Source organism: Camelus dromedarius, chromosome 13, assembly GCF_036321535.1.
Source record: "Camelus dromedarius isolate mCamDro1 chromosome 13, mCamDro1.pat, whole genome shotgun sequence".
Lineage (NCBI taxonomy): Eukaryota > Metazoa > Chordata > Mammalia > Artiodactyla > Camelidae > Camelus > Camelus dromedarius.
The window spans coordinates 63539188-63563973 of NC_087448.1; the positions used below are offsets into that span (position 1 = coordinate 63539188).

At 34.4% G+C, this 24786-nt stretch overlaps 1 protein-coding gene across 6 annotated transcripts in view; it reads right to left on the bottom strand.

Annotated features, from left to right (window-relative positions):
* The window catches only part of PDS5B (PDS5 cohesin associated factor B), a 177732-nt gene that overhangs the window by 114938 nt on the left and 38008 nt on the right, over positions 1 to 24786 (bottom strand). For all 6 annotated transcript variants that reach the window (XR_010383646.1, XR_010383648.1, XR_010383650.1 and 3 more), the window contains exon 2: positions 3 to 129. Coding sequence is in view for 1 of the 6 variants with exons in the window: in XM_031465857.2 (XP_031321717.1) it covers positions 3 to 110 (108 nt within the window). In the remaining 5 variants the exon portion in view is untranslated. The remainder of the gene's footprint in view (positions 1 to 2; positions 130 to 24786) is intronic.

Here is a 24786-nt window from a genome sequence, read left to right on the forward strand (position 1 = left end):
ACCTTTAACCGTCTCACCATCTCTTCTTTAGATATTTTGTCTGAGATTTCCTTGACACCAGGAGGATAGGTAATTTTTCCATCATTGGTTCTTGTCTTTGAATGAGCCATGATGGAAATATTTTTACCCCTAAAACAAGAAAACTATTAGATGCAAAACAAAAAATAAGAATTAACAACATTCATAATAAACATGGAAAGGAATCCGTCCCACAAAAAGAATGTATAACTACTTCCTAATTTATAGTAATTCATTTATCTAATTAATGAAGATCACTTTCCTGAACATTTCACCAATTTTTTTTTTAATTTTACTTTTATTTCCATTTCTGTTAGTGGCAAGCTAGGTTATCTGCACTAATGCTCCAACTACAAAAACAATAAATGACTTAAAAATACATATGTGTACACATATATGTAGTACATACACACCACATTTTTTTTATAGCACCACAAATTACTTGGGCCAAAATCTAAGAGAATATAGAAACCCAGAGAAGTAAATAGAGCATTATATTCATTTACATCTTCAGGGCATCTGCCAACCCTGACAAATCTAGCGTTTCGTTTGGTGGTTACAGAAGGAGGACAGAGTCCTAGTCAAGGCAGAATGTCAAATAGGAGACCCTTCTGACTTTAATGTAATACTACCCCAACCCAAAAAAGATAACACCTGCAAAAGAGAGAGTTAAACCAAAGGTCAACACGTGCCCATCCCCCCATTAGAACCCAGAGGCCAGCTTGAGAAGGCTGCCTAGGTATTAAGAACAGAGAAGAAATAGTAGATACAAGGGAGGAACACCTAATTAGTTTTGGCCATGAGCCTGAACATTTTCCCAGTTTCACATTACCTAAGTGGTCCTGAAAACCTCAACACACAAACTTAGTGAACCCCAATTGGCAGCACCCCTAAGCACCTAATAAGTAAACTGAAGTCCTCCCAGAGGAGGGTATCTTCATTCTTTGCCTCAAAGAATCCTCATATGATGTTTCTAGGACAATGAGTATTTCAAGTCAAAAATAATCAAGCACCAAAGGAAGCAAGACACTACTAGCAAGAACCAGCAGAAAAACCAAACCCCCAAGTACAGACCCAAAAACTTCAAATATTACAATTATCAAACAGATGATAAAATGACTATTCACTTGGTCCTTAAACAACACGGGTTTGAACTGCACATGTCCACTTATATGCAGAGCTTTTTCAATAAATACTACCATACTATGGAATAGAGTGAAATAAAGACAAATTCACCAAACAAAAACTGAAATCTATAATAAGTTAAAACATATACCATTTAGAACAATGTTTAACACATATTAGTATCTTACAATGTAATATATATAGTATACATAATAAATTTTAAAGACCAAGATTTTAAAATCTTATTATAGAGAACTTACCAAAAAAATAAAAAATTAAGAAATAATGATATGACGTTGAAAGTAAAAGGATGAAAAAAAGGATGCAAACATTTAATAAAATAAAGCACATAAGCTAAGTATAAATTACACAAATAGGCAGGCCCCAGGATCCACTGCTTGGTATTTACTCAACAGAAACACATACATGTGTCCACCATAAAACATATAAAAATGTTCATAGCAATACCACTCCTACTAGTCAAAACAGAAAACACAAATGCCTATCAACAGTAGAACGAATAGATATACTGTAGTACAGTCATACAATAGAATATGATACAGCCATTAGCTGTAAGCAATAAGTTACTGCTTCACACAATAGAGATCAATATTACAAGGAAAGAAATCAGACACAAAACACTATACATAGAATATGATTACACTTCCAGAAGAGTTCAAAAACAAGGAAATCTAATTTATGATGTTACGGATCAGGATACTGAATTCCCTTGGTGGGAGATATAATTTTAAGGGGAACAGGAGATTTCTTGGGTACAGGTTATATTCTACTTCTTTATTTGGATGCTGGTTACACTACTGTATTCTCTTTGTATAAGGTCATAGAGCTAGACGCTAATAATTTTTATACCTTTCTGAATTACAGCAACAAACAAGAAAACCTCCAAACATTTAAACATTTAAAAGAACTTTAAGAACCAATGAATCGGGGAGTGGGAGGAAACAAGCATTGAATCAACAAAGTCAAAAACCAGGCCACAAACACACACACAAAAAAATCACAAGCCAATCTTACATTTTTTGACATTCAAAAATATTTGAAAATTTAGACAAACTCGAGAAAATCTACACCTTACCAAAAATTACTCAAGGAAAAAAATTAAGAAATAAAAGCAATAATCTATAAGCCTTTCCACAAGGACAAATATCCAAGTCTAGATGACTTTACTTGAGGGGTCCACCAAATAACTGAGGAAGAAATAATTTCAATGTCACATACATAGTTCTAAAAGACTGGAAAACAAAGGAATCCTTCCTACTAATTTTATGCAACCTACGAGCATAACCATGATATTAAAACCAAATGAGAAAAATAAGAGAAAGAAAAAAGTCACACACAAATCTTGCTTATAAACAAAGATACAAAATTCTTAAATATTGAGAAACCAAATGTAGCTACATAAACATTAGGTTTAATTACAGGAATGCAAGGTTGAATTCACCACAGTAACAGATTAAAAAGAAAAATGTCATAATCTCAAAAAATGAAGAGAAAATGTTTGATAAAAACTCAACATCAATTCATAACTATAACTAAGACAGGGAAAAAAGCTTAACAAATTAAGAAGTATATGGAAGCTTCCTTTATCTGAAAAAGGTAGGGTGCTATAAACACCCCACAGCCTAAATCATGCTTATGATGACCTATCAAAAGCTTTTTATTTGTTTTCAGGACTACGAAAGCAAGCCTGCTATCATCACTTCTATTTGACACGGTAATAGAAATGCTAGTCAACAAAAGAAAAAGAAATCGAGTATAAAGATAAAAAGGAAGGAACAAAACAGTTATTATTTGCAAATTACATGATTATGTATATAGAAACTCTAAAAGATTTATAGATAAAACATGAGGATTAGTAAGTTTGAGTTTAACAGCTTGTACAGTAGAAAAATCAATATGCAAACATCAATTACCTACAGCTAACAAAATACTTCATGGTGAAAGACAGAATAATTACTCTCAAAAATCAGAAACAAGACAAGAATGTGTGTTCTCACTAGTCTTATTCAACATAATATTTGAAGCCCTAACCAACATAATACGGCAAGGAAAAGGAAACAAACGGCATACTGATTGGAAAGGAAGAACTAAAACTGTCCCTACTTCCAAGTGACATGACTGTCTATGTAGAAGTATCCAAGGGAATCTTTAAAACAAACAAACAAAAGCCACAAAACTGTTTCATAAAGGTCATAGGATGCAAAAATCAACATGTAAAAATCAACTGTGTTTCTATATACTAGCAAAGAACAGATAGAAACCTAAGTTAAAAGCACAATACTATCTTTATCATTCCTTGCCATTAATAAAATATTTCAGGATAAACCTAACAAAATATATACAGGATTGGTATGCTGAAAATGACAAAGCACTGATGAAAAAAACCACAGAAGATCTAAATAAATGGAGAGATATACTATGTTCATGAATTGGAAGGTTCAAGATAGTAAAGATGTCAATTCTTCCCAAAACTGATCTACAGGTTTAGGGATTCTAACAACCCAGTAAGATTTTTCACAGATAAAAGACAAGCTTATAATAACATTTACATAGAAAGGGAAAGGAACTAGAATAGATGAAATAATTTTAGAAAAGAATGAAGTGGGAGGAAATCATTCCACAGAACTTTAAAACTTCCTATATAGCCACAAGACAATGTGAAGGGACAGACACACAGATCAGTGGAACAGAAAAGACAACCCAGGAAGAAATCCACGTGAGTATGCCCAATTGATTTTTACAAAGATGCAAAAGCAACTGAATGGAGCAGTAATAGGCTTTTCCACATTCTGTGTACATAGAACCATCCATCCCCACAAAAAAACAAAACACAAACTTGACCTAAATACCTCATACCTTTCAACAAAAATTTAAAATAGATCATGAATCTAAATACAAAATGTAAAGCAAACAAAAAACTTTTAGAAGAAAACACAGAAGAAAATCTTCACAATAGAAGCTAGGCAAAGAGTTTTTAGAAATGACTCCAAAAGCAAGAGCCAAAAAAGAAAAAAACTGATATACTAAACTTCAAAAATTAGAAACGTTTACTCTATGAAAAACTATTAAGAGAATAAAAAGATAAGCTACAGATTGGGAAAACAATATCTGCAAATACATATCTGACAAAAGACATATCTAGAATATATAAAGAATTCTAAAAAGTACTATAAAAAACCAAACAACCCAATTACAAGATGGGTTGACATGAACAGATTTGAATAGGATATACAGATGGCAAATAAGACATGAAAAGATGTTCAACATCATTAATCATTAGGAAAATGCAAATTAAAACTACAATGAAGTATCACCATATACTAATAGAATAAAATAAAAAGCAATGAAAATATCATATGTAAACAAAGATGCAAAGAAACTGGATCTATCATACATTGCTGGTAGAAATGTAAAATAGTACAGTCATAGTTAAAAATAGTCTGGCAGTTTCTCATAAAACTAAACATACACTTACAATACAAACCAGCGAATGTACTCTGGGGCATTTATACAGAGAAATGAGAGCTTCCATTCACACAAATCTGTACAAGAATGTTTATAGCAGCTTTGCTTATATACCTCAAAACTGCAAGCAATTAAAACAGTTCATCAATGGGTAAATGGTTAAAACTCTGATAGATCTGCATAATGAATACTTCTCAGCAACAAAAAGAACTGTTTTACTGATACGTAATAACTTACGGTCATTATACTTACTGAAAGAGCCAATCTCAAAAGGTTGCATAATGTTATGGTTCCATTTATTTAACAACCTCAAAATGACAAAACTATGGACATGGAGAACAGATTAGTAGTTGCCAGAGAATGTGGATGAGCATGAGAGGTAGCACAAGGGAATTTCTTTATAGTTCTGTATGTTGATTGAGGTGGTGGTGAAATGAATCTATAGTGAGGATCAAACTACACAGAACTTCAAACACACATGGGGGGGTGGAGGGGGTGAGGGACAATGTGCAAAAACTTGAGAAAACTGAATAATGTCTATAATCTAACAATATCATGCCAATGTTAATTTCCTAATTTGATATTATGCTACAGTTACATAAGATGTCACCAATGGCAGAAGACAGATGAAGGGTCCACAAGACTCTAAGTACTCTTTTTGCAAAAACACAATTATTTCAAAATAAAAAGGCTTTTTAAAAGGAAAACAATCAATATATGAATAGCAACCAAAAAATTCAAAATGCAATTTACATTGCAAAGCATAACCTACCTAGGAATTAATCTAATAAAAAATTTATTTTTAGAAAGAAAAATCATAGAGCTATATTGACAGATGTTAAAGAAAATTAAATAGATATGTTCACAGATTAGAAGTCTCAAATACTATAAAGACAGCAAAACTTCTGACACTGATTATGAAGTCAATACAGTCTCAAAAAAGCCCAGGTTCTGATTTTTAAAGAAACATGACATTTATTTTTAAATTTATAAGTAAATTTAAAAGGCCAAAAACAGCAAGATACTTAAGAAAAAGTGAATGAACTTCTCTACCAGATATCAAAACACTTTTTAAGATTAAGTAATTTCAGTGGTATGGTATTGGAAAAGAAAAAAGATCAATGGGAAATATTAGCCTAGAAACAGACCCACACAACATGAAACTTAATATATGAAAATGGTGGCAGGGCATACCAGTCAGAAAACGAGAATACAAAAATTTCTGAGTATCACTTAATATTTTGACAATATTAAGTCTTCCAATCCATGAACATTAGATATCTTTCCATTTATTTGTGTCTTCTTTTATTTCTTTCAGCAATGTATTGTACTTTTCATTACACTAGTCTTTCACCTCCTTTGTAAAGTTTATTCCTAAGTAATTTTTTCTTTTGATGCCATTATGAAGGGAGTGTTTTGGTTTAACTTCCTTTTCAGATAGTTCACTGTTAGTATATAGAAACATAACTGATTTTTGAATGTTGACTTTGTATCCTGCAACTTAAACTGAATTTGCTGATCAGTTCTAAGAGATTTTTTAAATAAAGCCTTAATAGAGGATTTTCTACATGTAAGATCGTATCATCTGCAATGAGATAATTTTATTTCTTCCTTTCCAACTCGGATGCCCTTTATAGTCAATCCTTCATATCTGCAAGTTCTACATCCTCAGTCAACCAACCACAGATCAAAAATATCCCCAAAAACATTCTAGAAAGTTCCAGATGGCAAGACTTGAATTTGCCACATATAGGCACTATTTACATTGAGTTACATTGTATTAGGTATTATAAGTAATCTAGAGATGATTTAAAGTATACAGGAGGAAGTGCATAGGTTACATGCAAGTATTATGCCATTTTATACGAGGGACTACAGCATCCTTGAATTCTGGCATTTGACTTGGCATTTGGAACCAATCCCCCACATATACCAAGGGATGACTCCATATCTTTGTCTTGTGTAATTGCTTTGGCTAAGGCTTCTAGTATTATAGTGAATAGAACTGGAAAGAGTAGACATCTTTGCCTTGTTCTTGATTTAAAAGTAAAAGCTTTCCATTTTTTACCACTGAGAAATGCAAATCAAAACCACAAGGGAGTGTCAATGTCACGCTTGTCAGGATAGCTATTATCAAAAAAAAAAAAAAAAAGGAAAAAAAAGTGTTGGCCAGGATAAGGGTAAATGGGAACCCTTGTACACTGCTAGTGGGAATATAAACCCATGTTCATTGCAGCATTATTCAAATAGCCAAGATATGGAAACAACCTAAATGTTCAACAGATGAATGAATAAAGAAAAAGTGGTATATACATACAATAGAGTATTACTCGGCCTTTAAAAAGGAAATCCTACCATTTACAACAACATGGATGGACCTGGAAGACATTATTCTGAGTCAAGTAAGTCAGACATAGGACAAACATGGCATGATTCCATTTATATGAAATATCTAAAATAGTCAAACTTACAGAAGCAGAAAGTAGAATAGCTGTTGCTAGGGGATGGGAAGAATGGGAAATGGGGAGCTATTATTCAAAAGGTCTAAAGTTACAGTTATGCAAGATGATTAAATCTAGAGGCATGCTGTACAACACAGTGCCACTAGTTTACAAAATGGTATTGTACACTTAAAAATTTAAGAGGGTAGATCTCAGGTTAAATTTTCCAAAAAAAAAAAAAAAAAGGCAAAAGAGCACAAGGAAACTTTTAGAAGTAATGGCTGTGTTTATTGCCTTGATTAGGGGAGAGGGAAGGTAAGATTTTTCAGGTACCCTCTGGAAAATAAATTTTACCCCATGTGCTGGGGGAAAGGGGATGAGGAGGAAGAAGAGGAGGAGAAGGGGGAGGGGAAGGAGACAAAGACAAAGACCAGCCAGCAGGCAGTTAGATCTCCAGAGAGATGTCTGAGCTAGAGAAAGATCTGGGAATCCTCAGTGATAGATAAAAACAGGGGCACAGATGAGAGCATTCAGGAAGACTTTTAAAGTGAGACAACTGGTAGGCCAAGGAAGAGATGCAAGAAGATCCATCTTTGAAATGAGGAGAGGAAAAGGAGCTTGCAAAGGAATCTGAGAATGATCAAAGAGGTAAAGGAAAGACCCAGAAGGATGTCATGTCAGAAAGTAAGGGGTACACCAAGTTTCAGGAAAGGAAGTGGCCAACACTACTGATGCTGCAGAGAGTTCAAGATGAAAATCTAAACAGAATCCAGTGAGGGATTAATTATAAATTGGCATGAGGGAGCTTACTGGACTAATAAAAATGTTTTAAAATTTTATTATGGTGATGGTTGCATATCTCAGTAAAATTATTAAAAATCACTGAATTGTACACTTGACATAGGTGAATTTTATTACTTTTATGGTATGTAAATTATTCCTCAATAAAGTTATTTTAAAAAATTGGAAAGCTCTGAGACACATCTACATGGGAAAAAATGACACTGCACCTATACCTCACATCACATACAAAATGAATTTCAGGTAGATTAAAGACCTAACTATTGAAGCAAAATGTAAAAGCTTTAGTGAATATGATGTAGGAGAACAGCTTCACGACCTCAGGTCAGGAAAAGAATGAACTGTCTAGCAAGAACCAAGCCCACAGCTGTCTGTGTCCCTCCAACCAAAGAAGATACTCAGCAAATGTCTAGGACAAATCATTCCACAGGAAGATAAATAAATGTGACAGGATTCCCAGTTTTCCACAGAACCTGGAGTGGAAGAAAGTCTTTGCCTTGCCTTAAAAGAAGCAAAAGTTGTTCACCATCCTTAACAACAGACACATGACTGTGACCACAGACTGCAGCTAAATAATGTAGACATGGTACCTTTGTAGAATATACTCATCTGTACAGTCAAAAATTTATCAAGTGCCTACTACTTGCATGATGTTTTAGCGGTGACTATAGGGCAAAATGAGTTAAGATGGGTCTCAAAATCTACAAAGGAAACAGACATTCCTTCTAAATACTAAATTACAATAAATTCTAAAGTTATCTTAACAAAAACAATAAACAATGAGCTTGGAAAAAAATAAGACTGAAAGAAAGCCTGCTTCCCTAAGTAAATGGGGGTGAAGTGGTAATAATATAGAACAAAAAGGACAGAGAAAACAATTTGAATGAATATCAAAGAAGAGAATTCAGAATTTGTTGCTGGTCTAAGAGTGTGACTGAAGGAAAAAGTAGAAGGAAGTAAAGGGAGCTAAGAGAAGACAGAGCCAACAAATAAGTTGGTTACTCAGGTTGCACTCAGTTTATAAGCAATGCTACTAAAGCAGACATCTGAAATACCACTGTGAATGTACACAGGCTGTTTCCTCAGAGTAAGACATACTTACTGACCCATGTCTCGTAAGCAAACTCCACGTACCTTAAATTCTCAAGTCTGTATTTAAATTTTCCTTCACCACTCCAGGCAGAGATAGGCTCTTCCCCCTACAACTAGGCAAACTGTCAATTTATCATAATTAGCATTTATCACACCATATTTAATAAATTTCTTATTTCTATGTCTGTTTCTCCTATAAAACCATAAGCTCCTTATGACAAACATAGTATATATCATATTAGGCATCCTTACAGAGCCTAGAACAAAGTTCCTAGGTGCTTGGGAAATACTTGCTGATTAATGACCAGAACTATTTTAAGAACTGGTAGCTACAATAGGCAGCACAGACTAAACAGAGGAGAAATCAAATACAGTAAAACCAGTTAGGAAACTGCTACAAAATTCCAGGTAAGAACTAATAAGGAGCTCACTGCAGGCAATGACTGGAAAATAAGAAAACTGACACAAAGACTAAAATGTTATTTGAGAGAAGCAGAAGATAATTATAAAATTTCAAGACTTTGTTCCTGGAAAGTCAACTATTTAGATATTTACTGAGAATTTACTTGATATGATACATTATTCCAGGTAATAGGAATGCAATGATAAGCAAAATATATAAAATATCTGCCCTCATCATAAAAGAGACAGGGAAAAATCAGAAAGAGCACAAGTCTTTGGAAAAATTAAGTTTGGAATAGAAGGCAGCTGAAGATGTAGAGTTGAAATTGTAGAGAAAAGTTAACGCTAGAAAATATTTTAGCACTATGTATAGTTCATGCTTTGTGGGTTTGTAAGATCAATAAAGAAACTGTGTAGGGTGAATTGAGATACCAAGACTGAACTTTGAGGAAATATCTATACTGATACGGGGGCCGGGTGGGAGGATGGGGTGGGGGGACAGATGACACAGGGGAATCAGGAAAGAAAACAGAAGAGGGCCAAGAAAGGTCAAGAAAACAGTAACTTTTTTTTTATTATAAAAAATGTTAGAAGATGAAGGGGTGATATACAGTGCTAGCTGTTTCAGAAATACACGTCACTGATACAAAATGAACTCAGCAAATATTCCCTTGGATCTGGTAAGGTAAGCCTTAAGAAAGAATTTTCTGGAGAATAACAGGAATGAACACCAAATTATTAGGTAGAAGAAAAAAGATGAAAAGGAGAAAGAAGGAGAAGAGGGAGCAGTGCATCGGAAGAAAGGGAGGGTACAGTAAAGAAATAGGATCTTCAATTGTTACCAAAAATCAGTGTAAAAAAAAAAATGTATACACAGTCCTCTGAGGTTAAAGAGTGTCAAAGAAATTACCTGACATTCATCTTTGTGGAATTCAATTATACCCACTTATGGTAGCATAGATATATTGAAAATGAGAAAATAATAAAAAAAAAATCTATATAAAGCTAACCTGTGTCAGAATCCAATTACAGTTTGAATTTCAAATATTACTATATGCATACCATTATAAATATTTACCTTGTGTCCAGAATGAACAATAAGTAAAACACAAAATATTCTAATATTAAAGAGTCTTTTATACAACCATTGAATAAGTTCAAATTAAATGGTCATTAATTAAGGGAAACATCAGTAATTTGAAAATCATACTACTGGTCCTAGGAAGAAAAAAAATTAATGAAATCATCATTCTTCTATCTGATATTAATAGATGTAAATAAATGTTTCATAAGATGAAACTCAGAAAGATTGCAGTAAAAATATTTAAGATCCTTTCAACGAATGAAAAAGAAGAACAAAGCACTGACTGGATAGAAGAGCAATGGCAAGAGCAATAGCAATAGTCATTTTTTAATTGATTTAGGAAGAAGTAAAGACAGGTAGATGCCCTTTTAATGATGATTTTTCTTAAAAATTCGTATGTGACAAGCTCAGAGTCACAGAAATCACATCAAACCACTACTAGAATCCCTATGTGGCCATGTTAATTAAAGGCTGTTTTTCATCCTGGGACTTTACTCCAGGCTTAAGGTGGAATTAGAAGGAAAACAGATTTTGTGAAGAGTCTGACAACTGCGAAAGGCAGGCTTCCCACAACTGGTACCTTTTATAACCAGCAGGTGGTGCCCTCCATAAATACAACCCTTCCTGCACACAGTCATTACAAAGAATAAGAAGTTCGGTTTATTCTTGGCCAGAGACAAATAAAAAGCTAAGGAGAGTGTGTTCTAAGAGAAAAGAGACAAAATAAATTATGTTATCCTCCCCCCAAGTATATAATGTTAAGACCACATTTACACATTTTCCAACTTTTCAAACAAAAATCTTTTTTCTATATACAATTTTACCACTAACCCATCATTCAGCTTGAATTATCTTTATTAACTCAAATTAAGTACAATTAATAGTTATTCCAATATGTTCTGGTAATATAAATTAATTTTAAGTGCTTTCAGGAAGCCCTTTTAGAAAGCAGGCTCATTTTGTTTGCATTTTTGGTAATGTTTATTTATAAAAGGTTAAACACAGTTACTCTTTTGCCTACTCTCTTTTTAAGGACCATCAATGCCATAGAAGGGAGTAGAGTTAAACTGCTTCAGACAGAAAAAGAGCTCCAGGCCCTGGAACACCCCAACTAGCACCAATTTCTAACTACTAACAAAGAAAGTGTTCTGCTAAATCCCTTTAAAGTAATATTTTTATATTAAAAATGATAATCTCTCTCATTTATTGAATGACTGGTGTTTCCCAGTCAGTAGGCAGCTCAATGTCCCATTCCGTGGGAGGTTTAAATTATGTACTTTCTCTATTCGCATCAAACCTCAAGCACACATTCTTGCACAACCCCTACTCTCAGTGACTGCCTCCACTTCATTGAGAAAACAGAAGCTCTGTCAAACAGAAACTTCCCTCATCTCTCCTTACTAAATCTGCTTGCCTATCTACTACATTTGTACCTATTCCCTCCTTCCCTCCTGTTACCAAGTATGCAGCCCTCCTCACATCAAAAACTACTCCTTCACGGGTACCCAGAATCTCATCCTCTCCAGGTTTCTAGGAGATTTTCACTTCATTAGTTATCTTCTCTTTCCTCAGCATCAGCATTCTGTGTCTACTAGATCCTTTCCCTCAGTATTCAGTATAAATACTCTGTTCTTGCGTAGAAGGAAGGCATTCAGACAGGAAGGGAAAGAAAGCACAACACACCTGCTTAGACTACAAATACCCCGCCAGCTACTGTCTTCTCTCAAATTATCTTCATAGCCAAGTTTTTCAAAAAGTAATCCATACTTCTTCAGTTCCCATTCACTTTTCATGCTAATCCAATTTTGTTTCCAGTATCCTCCTTCACCTGCATTAATGCTTTTGCCGCAATCATTTTGGCAGGCTTCAAAAATGACAACAGATTTTTCCCTTCCCTGTATCTACACCCTTGTAACATGACTGTGTTGCTCTTCCCATCAAGAAGAGTGTTTTTTCAGCCACTGAATCTCAGATGGTCTTAAGACTTCCTTTGGCCAATGGATACTGGCAAACTTAAGATGTGCTTGTGTTTTGGGGTTTACTGATTTGCTGCTCTTGGAATTCTGCTCCTCACAAGTGCACAACACCAGAAGCTATTCCAATGGAAAAGGAGAGATATATGGAAAGAGATCCCAGTTATCCCAGCCATCATTATCATGAATGAAGCCAGCCCCAGAGAAACCATCAGGTGACCATAGACACACAACTTAGATGCATGAGCAAGCCCAGGTGAATCAGCTAAGATTGACCCAGATCAGCAGAAATGCCCAGCTAAGGCAAACTCAAGCTGCTGAACTGCAGAACTGGGAGCTAAATAAATGATGGTTGTTTTGAGCCATTAATTTTTGGGGTGATTTAGGGTATAGTTATTTGCAGTAATAGCTAACTAAAGTCATCACTGCCTTCCATGTTGTCAAATCAAATGAACGCTTTTCTAATCCTAATTTTACTGATCTCAGTATGACACACGGATGATGCCAGCCTCCTTCTTGAAATACTTTTCCTTTGATTTCTACTACACTTTACCTTTTTTGATTTTCTCCTACCTTACTGGTTACTCTGTCTCCTTTGTTTCCTTTTCCTCTATTCAACCCATAAATATCAGTAATTCATCAGAGCTCAACTACAGATACTCTATTCACTTTTCAAACCATGTTTTTCTCCCAAAGTTTTCCCCCTAAAGCTTTCTTAAAGCTATTCCAAAGACTTTAAAAAAATAAATACATACCCTACCAAGAGCTCTCTTTTGAACACCAATCCATATATACAACTGCCAACTTAACATTTCCACTGGGTTATTCTCAAAGGCATCCTGAACTTAAAAAACAAAACAAAACAAAACACAAACTATCTCCCAACTTCTTCTCCCTCCAAAAATGTATTTCTTCAATCTTCTCTCAGTCTTAGAGTATCCAACTTGTTACTCCCAGAAAACTGGGCGTGACCCTTGACAATTCTCTTTCAACACTTAAAGCAATTATCAAGTCCTGTAAATGCTACCTGCAAAACATATATGAAATTCACCTTCATTTGGCTATTACTTCACCACAACCTAACCTAAGCCACCTCCAATTCATTCTTCATATAGCAGCCAGAATGCTCTTAATATCTAATCTCTTCATATCACTGCCTTACTTAAAACTCTTAAATAGGTTTCCACAGACCTTAAAATAAGTTCTAAATTATACTAATCTGAACACTTTCTCACTACACTCCAGTCACACCGCTATTCCCTAAAGGTATCAAACCAAGACCTTTCTAAGTGTGTGCTATTCTTTCTACTTCAAACACTTGTTCCTCCTCTGTGTTACTCCTTCCCCTCATGCCTGGCTAACATTGACTTTTCAAGTCTTGTATGTCAATTCCTCAGAGACACTGTCCCAAATCCCCCCAAGCTAAATTAAATCTCTACTACACGCTTTCACACTACTCCTGTACTTTCCTTCAAAGAATTTATCATAATTGCACATATTTAACCTCTAATGTCTGTTTCCCCTTCTAAACTAAAAACTGTAAGAACAAGTATCCCATTTGATTCATTGCAGTATACTTAATACATAATACAATAAAGGGCAAAAAGCAAGCGCTCAACAAATATTCTTAATAATAAGACTGGTTATATATTATACCCATTTTATAAATGAGGATACTCAGAATCAGGGAGAATAAACTATGCTGAAGTTATCTAGCAGTTAAACTGGAACTAATCCATATATGACTCCTAAGACTTATTCTCTTAACCTAATGATCTCCAACCTTTGGAACACGCTGAATCCCCTAACAATGAGGCCCAAACATCTGCACTTAAAGAAAGTTCCATGGGGATTTTTACAAAGTTGAGCAACAGTGTACCCTAAGAGCCAAAAAGTGTGAACAATCCAAATATCTATTAACTAGCGAATGGATAAACAAAATGTGGTATATCCCTACAATGGGATAAACAAAATGTGGTATATCCCTACAATGTGGTATATCCCTACAATAATTAGAAATAAAAAGAAACAAAGTACTGATATATAAGACAACATAGATGAATCTCAAAAACAGTATCCAAGTAAAAGCCAGACACAGAAGACTACATATTGTGTGATTACATTCACATGAAAGATCCACAAAGGGCAAATCTACAGAAGCAGAAAATATACTAGTTGGCTAGGGGTGAGAAATGAGTGACTACAAATGGACGCAAGTAATGTTTGGAGGGCAACGGTTTCACACTCTAAATTTACTAAAAATCATTGACTTGTATACATAAAATCAATGTTATAAAGGAAACACAAATGAGGGAATAATTCATTCTGTCAAAGACAATAAAGAAAGTTGTCAGCAGCACATCACAGAGAGTTGAAATTTAAGCTGTGGAGGACAACAGGGTGGTGAGGTGAGTATTCTGGGCAGAGGAAATACTGAGCCATGAGCAAAAGCACAAAGATATAATAGGTCTAAGAAAAAAAACAAGGACAGGTAGCTATCAAAACACATGTGTGTTTCTAGAAAAATCTGACACTCTGCAAAATCAACACTTAAAAATAACAGAAAAGAACATTAGCAAAACAACAATCCTAATAAAATACTGCATAGTTACTATTGACTGACAATTGTTCCCAGCATCATAATCAAACTTAGCCTTAAATCTTGGAACTCAGGCTTTTCCCTTCAAATATAGGTCTCTGAAGGTGCTTATTTCTAATAGGAAAAATTTTAGCAAAATTAAGAATTTAGGGGAGAGGGGAATAACTCAGTGGTAGAGCCTATGCTTAGCATGCACAAGGTCCTGGGTTCAGTCATCAGGAGAAGGAGGAAGAAGAAAGGAAGGGAGGGAAGAAGGAAGGAAGGGAGGAAAAAAGGGAAAGCAGAAAGGGAAGAAGGAAAGAAAGAAAAAGAAAAACAAAACAAAAGAACAGAAAAAAAAAAGCTAAAGATAAACAGTGACAGCCTTCAATTTTTCATTAAAAGTGGGGGAAATAGCCTCACAGATATTTCACCTACCCTTGCAGCTGTATCAGACAGCTTAACAGAAGATTAGAGATTCCTGATACTATTAAATCTTCTGCTTATAACAGAGGCAATTTTGTATCAAGATTTTCAACTTTTTCTTTTTTCACTGCATCTATGGATCACTTACAGAACGTATTTTCCTTCATAGCAAAATAAATCTAAACAATCTTTTTGTCAAGCATGTAGATCCAGTATAAATTCAAACATAACATATGATACCACATTTTAAAATTTCTTAATTTTCACTGTGATATAACTGACATTGTATTAGTTTCAGGTATGCAATATAATGATTCATTATATGTATATACTGCAAAATGATCGCCACAAATCTAGTTAACATCCATCACTACACAGTTATAAATTTTCTTGTGAAGAAAATGTTTAAGATCTACATTCTCTTAGCAACTTTCAAATGCATAATAAAGTATTAATAACCATAGTCACCATGCTGTGCATTGCATCCCATGACTTACTTTTTTAACTGGAAGTTTGTATCTTTTGACCTCCTTCATCCATTTCACCCAACTCCCCATCCCCTCCCTCTGGCAACTACCAATCTGTTTCTTGAATCTATTGAGTTCAGGTTTCTGATTTGTTGGGGTTTTTTTTCCTTTTTTTTTTCAAATTTTACATATAAGAGAGTTCATACAGTACTTGTCTTTGACTTATTTCACTCAGCATAATGCCCTCAAGGTCCATTCATGCTGTTGCAAATGGAAGGGGTTTCTTCTTTTTTATGGCTGAGTAATATTTCACTGTGTGTGTCTATGTGTCACATTTTCTTTAATCATTCATCCATCAATGGACAGAAATTGTTTCCATATCTTGGCTATTGTAAATAACGCTGCAATGAACATGGGAGTGCATGTATCTTTGCGAATTAGTGTTTTCATTTTCTTTGGAAAGATACCTAGAAGTAGAATTGCTGGATCATATAGCAGTTCTATTTTTAATTTTTTGAAGAATCTCCATACTGTTCTCCAAAGTGGCTTCACCAATATACCTTCCCATCAACAGTACACAAGGGTTCCCTTTTTTCCACATCTTCATCAACAACGATTTCTTGTCTTTTTTGTTAATAGCCATTCTAACAAGTGTGGTCTGATCTCATTGTGGTTTTGATTATGCATTAAGGATTTTCAGCTCTTATCTTCATATGCTGTTAAAATGTTATCTTTGGAAGTAAGATTGCCTTTGAATGCTTCAAAATATTAATGTGCTGGAAAAAGAACATTTATGACCAATGATACTTCCGCATTATACTAAAATCATTCACCTACTTACCACAGAGCTAATTTATATTACAGATACATGTATTGTAGCAGAGTGACATTAACAAAGTAATTTAACTGGTATGCACATGTGTGTATGTATATATGTGCACATATTGGTAAAGAGTATTATAAAAAAAATTGAGACCAGTTAATCTCAGGTTTTTCTATATCCCTGACAAGAAGTTCGGTCTTTAGCACATGAGGAGGTTAATTGTCTGTTTTTCTTTGTTCTCCAGTGATCACAAAGAGCAATCAGATTTGTATTTCAGAATTTCCAAAGACAGAGACATACCAATTGGAATATAAGAAGACTGCTAGAATACATGAGGGGCTCACAGATGCAATAATAGGAAGAGAACATTCAAAGGTAGGATATAATAGAAAACAGAAGAGAGGTATGGTTTATTGGGAGAAAATGATTATGACAGCAGGAGGCAACCTTAATCCCTGAATAGAGAACATCCTGACCTTATCTCAGACCAAGGCAGGTATAGTCATTTATCTCCTAGGCATCCCAGTTATTTCCCCTAACCTTCCCTCACCTAGGGGACTCAGAATGAAAACTGTTCACAAAGAGCTACCATGTTCAGTAATAAGCTGCACAGTGTAACTTAAACAGTGCCACTCAGAGAGACCTATATTTTCAATTCAAAATGCAATATACCTTGTATTAAACTACATTTGTATCTCTTTGAAAAGACTACAATAAAATAGACATAAGCATACTATACATATTGATATTTAAGGACCATACCACACTGTATGCAGATTAAAGTATAATAATTAATTCTACTTAATTAAAAGTAGTAGAATATCCATAATGACAAATAATTCCTAACTTTGCTTTAAAAGTTATATACTTACTATATTATAAATTTAAATATTTAACAGGGTAAATTTCACATTAACTGTTCCTATCATGATAAATTTTTTTAAAGTTTTAAAGTTATGTTCCCTGGAGATGAAAAACAATGAATAAATTGGACAGGAGTTGGGGTAACTGGAAGATAAGTCTGGAAGTGAAGTCCACCAAAAAGTTTAGTTTGATAAACCGCTCAGTAAATTTTCCTTAATGGGAAAACATAACAAAACCATCATAGTACATAAATACTTGAAGATATTAATTTTAAAGGTATGTACAAGTGTTTTAATCTAATCTCACTGACTATCATTTTTTCAGTTATTAACTGAATTATCTCTAATAATTTGAAATCTCTAAATTTCTTTGCCTACTTAGGGATATTTTGCAGCTGCTTTATCCTAACTGGAAAGCTGCTGCTCACTCCATGGGAGAGCTACACAGATTCTTCTATGGTTACAAGAGATAACTGCAAACATCTACCTTATATCCTTCCTGGCTAAAATCAACCCAACCTTGTTCTGTGGCAGTGTTGTCCAGACGTGGACGCTTGTTTTTGTGCTGATTTTTGTTTTCTTAGACGGCTTTACTGAGATGTAATTCACATACCATACAACTCACTCTCCATTTCGTTTTGGGCTTAAGTAGTTTTTGGTTTAAATTCAATAGTTTTAATACAGTATTAACTTTTCTTGTGGTTATATATATATCATAAATTTTTTCATTTTAGCCATTTTAAGTGTACAATTCAGTGGCATTAATTACATTCACAATGTTGTGCAACCATCACCACTAACTAGTTCCAAAACTTTTCCATCACCCCAAACAGAAACTTATTAACCATTAAGCAATAATACTCCCATTCTCTCCTCTCCCCAGCCCCTAGTAACCTCTAATCTACTTTCTGACTGTAAGAATTGGACTATTTTAAACATCTCATAGAAGTATAATCATATAGAATTTATTGTCCTGTTGTGTTTGGCTTATTTCATATAGCATAATATTTTCAAGATCCATCCACATTTTATTATTATCAGAACTTCATTATTTTTTATAACTGAATAATATTCTATTATATGGATATACCACATTTTGTTTATTCATTCATGTATTGATGGACACTTGGGTTGTTTCCACTTGTAGCTATTGTGAATAACACTGTTACGAATGTGAGTGTACAAACATCTCTTTAAGATCTTATTTTCAATTCTATTTGGTAAATACTTAGGATTTTATGGATTCTTTACAATCCATAGATCTTAAAGAAATGTTTATTGAAGTCCTTTACATGACTTTTGAATTAGGTCATTTGTTCTTTTCCTGTTGAGCTACAGGATTTCTGGATAACAAATTGGTGGGCTGTCTTTCACTTTGTTGATAACATCCTCTGATGTACAAGTTTTTAATTTTTATGTAGCTACAGTTACCCATTTTTTTCTTTTATTGCTCATGCTGCTGCTATCATATCTAAAAATCTATTACCAAACCTCCAAAGTGGTGAAATTTTACCTCTGTATTTTCTTCTAAGCATTTATGGTTTTAGCTCTTTAGGTCATTGATCGACTTTGAGCTAATTTTTATATATTGTTTGAGACACAGTCCAACTTCATTCTTTTACATGAGGAAATCCAGTTGCTACAGTATCATCTGTTTCAGACTGTCCTCTTCCTGCTGATCTGTTTTTAATAAAGATATCCTGATCTCTCCTCTAGAAATTTTGATTCAGTGGGTTTGAGGAGAGACTTCAGATTCTACATTTTTAAGGAGTGTCTCTTGGTCAAACAAGTTTGGAGAACACTACAGAATACAACTTCAGGTACCTGATTCATATTCTAGAGTAGCCAAAAAACTAATTTATTTTTTTTAATCCTGGCTAAGCCCTCAGACACCACCCTTAGCTTATGCTACATCCAGATGAGGACTTAGGTAAGAGTACTTAATGTTCACAAAAGGTTGTCAACTTTACCATCTGCACATTTGACCTCTAAAACATAGGGCTTCACCAAAATAAACAACACAAACTTGCCATAACACAGGCTCATGACATTCATTCTTTCAACAACAAATTTTTAAGCATCTGTTCTAGCTACCAGGGAAACAAAAGTAAAGAAAAACAAAGATGCTTGCTCTCATGAAACATATTTGAAGTTGGAGGGAGACAGACAAGTAAGTATGTGTGTATTAGGTAATGTCAGTTATTAAGAAAATAAAGGGTAAGTGGGAGAGGGAGCTATTTTAGATGCAAAGACACAAAAGGACTCTCCAGTGAGGTGACATTTGGGCAGAAACCTGAAAAAGAGTAAGAGAATAAACTATGTAAACACCTAAGGGGAAAATATTCAAGATAGAGTGAGGCCCAGAGGTTACAAGCTTTATCTACTACCGAACCATCATCAAAGAAACCCAAAGAACAGTTACATTTTTCAAAGAGATCCAATTCAGCTCTTCCTCTAGATCAGAGTTTCTCAACCTCAGCACTACTGATGTTTTTCCTAAGAATTCTCTGTTGTGGGTGGGGATAGGGGTGGTGTTCCTATGCAAGATGTTCAGCAGTATCCCTGTCTTCTGTCCACTAGATGCCAGCGCGCGCACGCACGCACACACACACACACACACACACACACTCAACTATCATCACCAGTGTGACAACCAAAAACGTTTCCCGACATTATCAAATGTCCCTACAGGGCAAAATCACTCTAGACTGAAACCACTACTACAGGTCAGTTCTACTGAAGTTCCAAGTAAGAAACCCACAAATGGGCTTCAAGAGGTCTATGAACCATCTACTCATCTGAAAAAGTACATAAAGATTGCATATATATGAAAATGTGCATTTTTCTGAGGTAAAGGTTCAGAGCTTTTATTACCTAAAAAGGCTCAGGGCTCAAAAAAGAAAGTTAAGGAACATTTCCTTTAGTATTTTAAGTGGGTTAAACAACAGCACCAGAAAGCTCCAAATCTGAGCCACATCTGTCTTAGACCCCACATGTTCACCTTCAGTAGGTTGTACTTTGGTTTCTTCTTTTTTTGGGCTTTCACCAAGAAATCCATTAGAAGTATACAAAACCAGTCATTGAATTTGCTGAAAGATGTTTTGGAGAAAGTATCAACTGCCATTCTATTATCATCCCTATTTAACAAATGAAGAAACGAAGGTCAGTACAAGTTCATGGATCTGCCCAGGATCAGAAAGCTCCTGAATGATGTAACTGGAACTACACCACAGCTGTCTACATGGTTATGTGACTGGAAACAGTAACAGGAGCACATCTAACTTCTTGCTTTTACTTAATTTAAAATCAAAATATACAGCACTATAATTATGGTACATAACCAATAACCACTAACAAACTATCTTCAAAGAACGTAAGATGAATAAAACAAACAGAAATATCAACTATAAGATTAACAATGTCCAAGAGTTAAGTCCAAACCTAAGACTTGCTCAGGGGTAAGCAAAGCTTTTTCTGAGTCTTCACTGAACTCATCTCACTAGGTCAGTGATATAATGAATAACTTGACAACAAACTTAGAATAAGTATGAAAGTGAGTTAGTTAATTATTTTTATTCCTCAATGCAAGCCAAAGTACAATTCAAAGCACTTAAAATATGATTCAATAAAAAGACTCTACAGGAATGGGGAGCCAACACAAGGCGCCTGAAAAGTCAGTGATCTCAATGCCTAATCTGATCTAGAAGAAAAAGCAATGATTCTTCAAACTTATTTTAATCACAAAACTTATTCTTTCAACCAGTATCTTAGAACAATGTCTAGTATATTGAACGGATTAAAAGAGAACCACTCTAGCTGAATTTGGGGGATGGGTACCCCAATGCCCCTGACTCTTCTTCTTGTTAAGAAAAGTCCCCAGGGAATAACATGAAAACCACTGATCTGTCTGATGATGATGGAAATGTGAATTATTACAGCCTTTCTGAAAAGAAACGTATTAATTACACCTATAAAGTTTTAATGACACATTTCCATCAACCCAGCAATCCCTCTCTTTCAACTCTTTTTCAAAGGAATAAAAATGCTGACATTAATGTAGAAGAATATTTAATTTAGTACTGCTTATTGTGGGAGAAAAAAAAATGGAAAAAACCCTAACTAACAACAACAAAGGAACAGCAATAAGAAATGTGGTAAATCTCTGCCATGGAATATTATGCAGTCATTATAAAGTTGATATAAAGTTGTATCAACTCATCTATACTAAAACTCAGGAGTGAAGAAAGTGTTATTCTCAACTCTGCATGTGTGTTGCCCATATGGGTACTATAATGACACTTTTGTAAAACAAGCACCACTACAACGTACACCAAAAATAAAAGCACCTCTGGAGAGACAGGAAATAAAATGGAGAAATATGTTCAGAACTAAATTAATAGGAAAATACAGAATTCAAAATTATTTTATTGTCTGTTAAAATGGAATACAGATATGGTTCGAACTAGGGATTGAAGATAGCTCTCTTACAGATGTGTTATTTCAAAGTGTTTGTAATAGTGTTTTTAAAAAGCAATCCTTAAAGGAAACAAACCAATAATCAATCCATAGGTATTATGAACTGCCACCCTTCGAGCTTTTCTCAATTAACATTTTTCCCTTAAAACTGAACTTTCAAATGAAAAGTAGGCAACAGATATTCCAGGTTACATACTATGACAAAGATTCTTAACTGTCAGACACCTCTGCCTGAAACAAGAATAAAATCACAATCTCCCTCTTACTAACCATGGCTCTTCCTTCCTCCCTCCTTCCCAACCAGTCTCCCTCTATCTCCCACTGCAAGATCCTAAACAGCACAGAAGAGTTCAATTAGATGATGCAATGAATTCCATCAAATGATCCAACTCTCCATCCCCATATTTCACCTCTCTTCCAGATCTAAAACTCTGTAATTCTACTATCTTATTGTATCATATACTCCTAGTTGTCTGTAATTCTTACTATTCACTATCCAACAATATCAGTTAAATCACAGATCCATTAATGCAAATTACTCAATTACTACAATTACTCATTTTAAAGTTAATTTTTGATCTCTTCTTTCTATATTTTCTTAGGAAAACAAACTTAAGTCAGTCAGTACAGAAATTGGTTTTATTGTCTTTCACTTTCAAAGAAGGTATTTCTTTTTAACCCCCTGGAAATCACAAATTTTCTTCAGTTAGATGGGTAAAAATTCACAGAAACTGAACTGCATTTTAAAAATAAACACTAGTCAGAAATAAACTTTAAAATACAGACTTTCTTCTGAGATGCAAATAGACAACTCAGAAGATTAGCTTTGTACAAATATCTATAGCTTATCCTACAGAGGTGGCTCCATTTTCTTGTTTATAAAATGTAGGTAACTATTTGCTTAATCGCTGTATAAACTATAAAGCACTACACATACAGCTACCAAACTGTGCACCGAGACATCTTGGAACACCATGAACACCACAGCAAAGTCACAGGTATTGTAGGATACTTTTAATTATGAAGGAAAACACGGCAATTGTCAAGAGCTGTCAAACACGAGGTGAACTACTAGCTCAAGGGAGTACCATTTCAACATGAGATCATTCTACGTTCCTTTTGATGGTTACCATGTCTTTGAGAAACTGGGTTTGGGGCAGTTGATGTGATAATAAGTACTGCATGGAAATCAATGTGAAACAGGAAATGCAGGTGGCAGTGTCGAATCTGATTCTAGTAAGACTTTAGAACTTGTACATGCCCAACAGGCATACAAATCCCATCAATAAGTAACTGTCGTTATTTAATAATAAAAAAGAACTATTTTTTTTCTTTCAATGTAAGTGTAATTCTTGGACCAGAAATACTTATTAAGCTATTGTACCTAACTAAACAGAATTGTTAGGTATCATTTTTCACTATGAAAAAATGATGAAACACTAAAAGCACCATGAACCAAGAAATTCTCAATGCAGGGATTCTCACAGACGTTTTGCACCATGGTACAACATTTACCCTATCTACACTGGTGACAGGGCAATGAAAATTAAAAATTGTGAACACTGAAAAAATACCAAAAATGAGTAAGATGGTAACAGGCTTATCACCATCACATTTCATTCTAGAAAAGCAGGAGACAAAACTAAAGGTTGAATACAGTAATTAAATAAGGGGGAAAAAATAAGGAAAAAAAACCCCAAATGTTGTTGTATTATGTTGGTTTATTTAAAGACAAGTCAGTCTCATAGCCTTGGTTACCTAACAACAGTCTTCACTCTAGCAGATGAGCTCACTTTCAAACAAAATCTCCCACTATATTCTAAATTACACAGTATTTAAAAAGCAGAAGTCTCTGTTTGCTGATGAGGAGCCTAGGACCATAGCCCGGCCTACCTCCTCCGCACTTCTGACAGTATTCACTGGAGCCTCTTTAACAGTTAGTTTTAGGTTGCTGCAGGGAAGGAGGGAGGCCTTCCCTTACCTTCAATTAGGTGGCTCAGCTTTACAGAGGGTTAAATAATGGATTCTTTGAGGAGGCACAATCCATGGCCTAAAGCTAGGACAATGACTTTCAAACTTATTTTTTTAACTGCAATACAACCCAGTATATAAATACAATGGAAAAAAAAGTCTCAATTATATTCTTCTCGTATGTAATTCATTCTGAGATTTTCCTACACAAATTGAAACATGGTTTACAAAACTCTGGCCTAAAAAATTACCTCAGTGACTTCTCAACCTAAAATAAATAAATAGATAATTTAAAGTGCATTAAGAGAGAAGGAGAAAAGAGAACAAATTTATTATTTGGAAATAATATAACAAAATCTTAAGATTTTCAACTCACCATCCATTCCAAAAACCAAATAAAAACAACAGAAAAGGCAGGAAGAGGGAGAATAAGGAAGGAATGAATCTGCATGAATAAGAGCTGACTGTAAAAAAATAAAATCATCAAAATTTTATCTCTAGTTAAGAAAGAACTTTCCAACTTGAAAATAAGAATAAATCTTTAACTCTTTTTCAACACAACTGCTGATTTTACAGTGGTCAACTACATTATAACATTTCTTTCTCCTACTCCCCCAAACCATTAAATTGGTCAAATAAACAAAAACTAAGGAAAAAATGACAGCAGTGTCAGAAATCAAAAGATCACCAATACTGATAGTCAACACAAGCAAAACCAGGACTCAGTAGAACACCTCATCTCAGAAATGGGGTGGGGGAG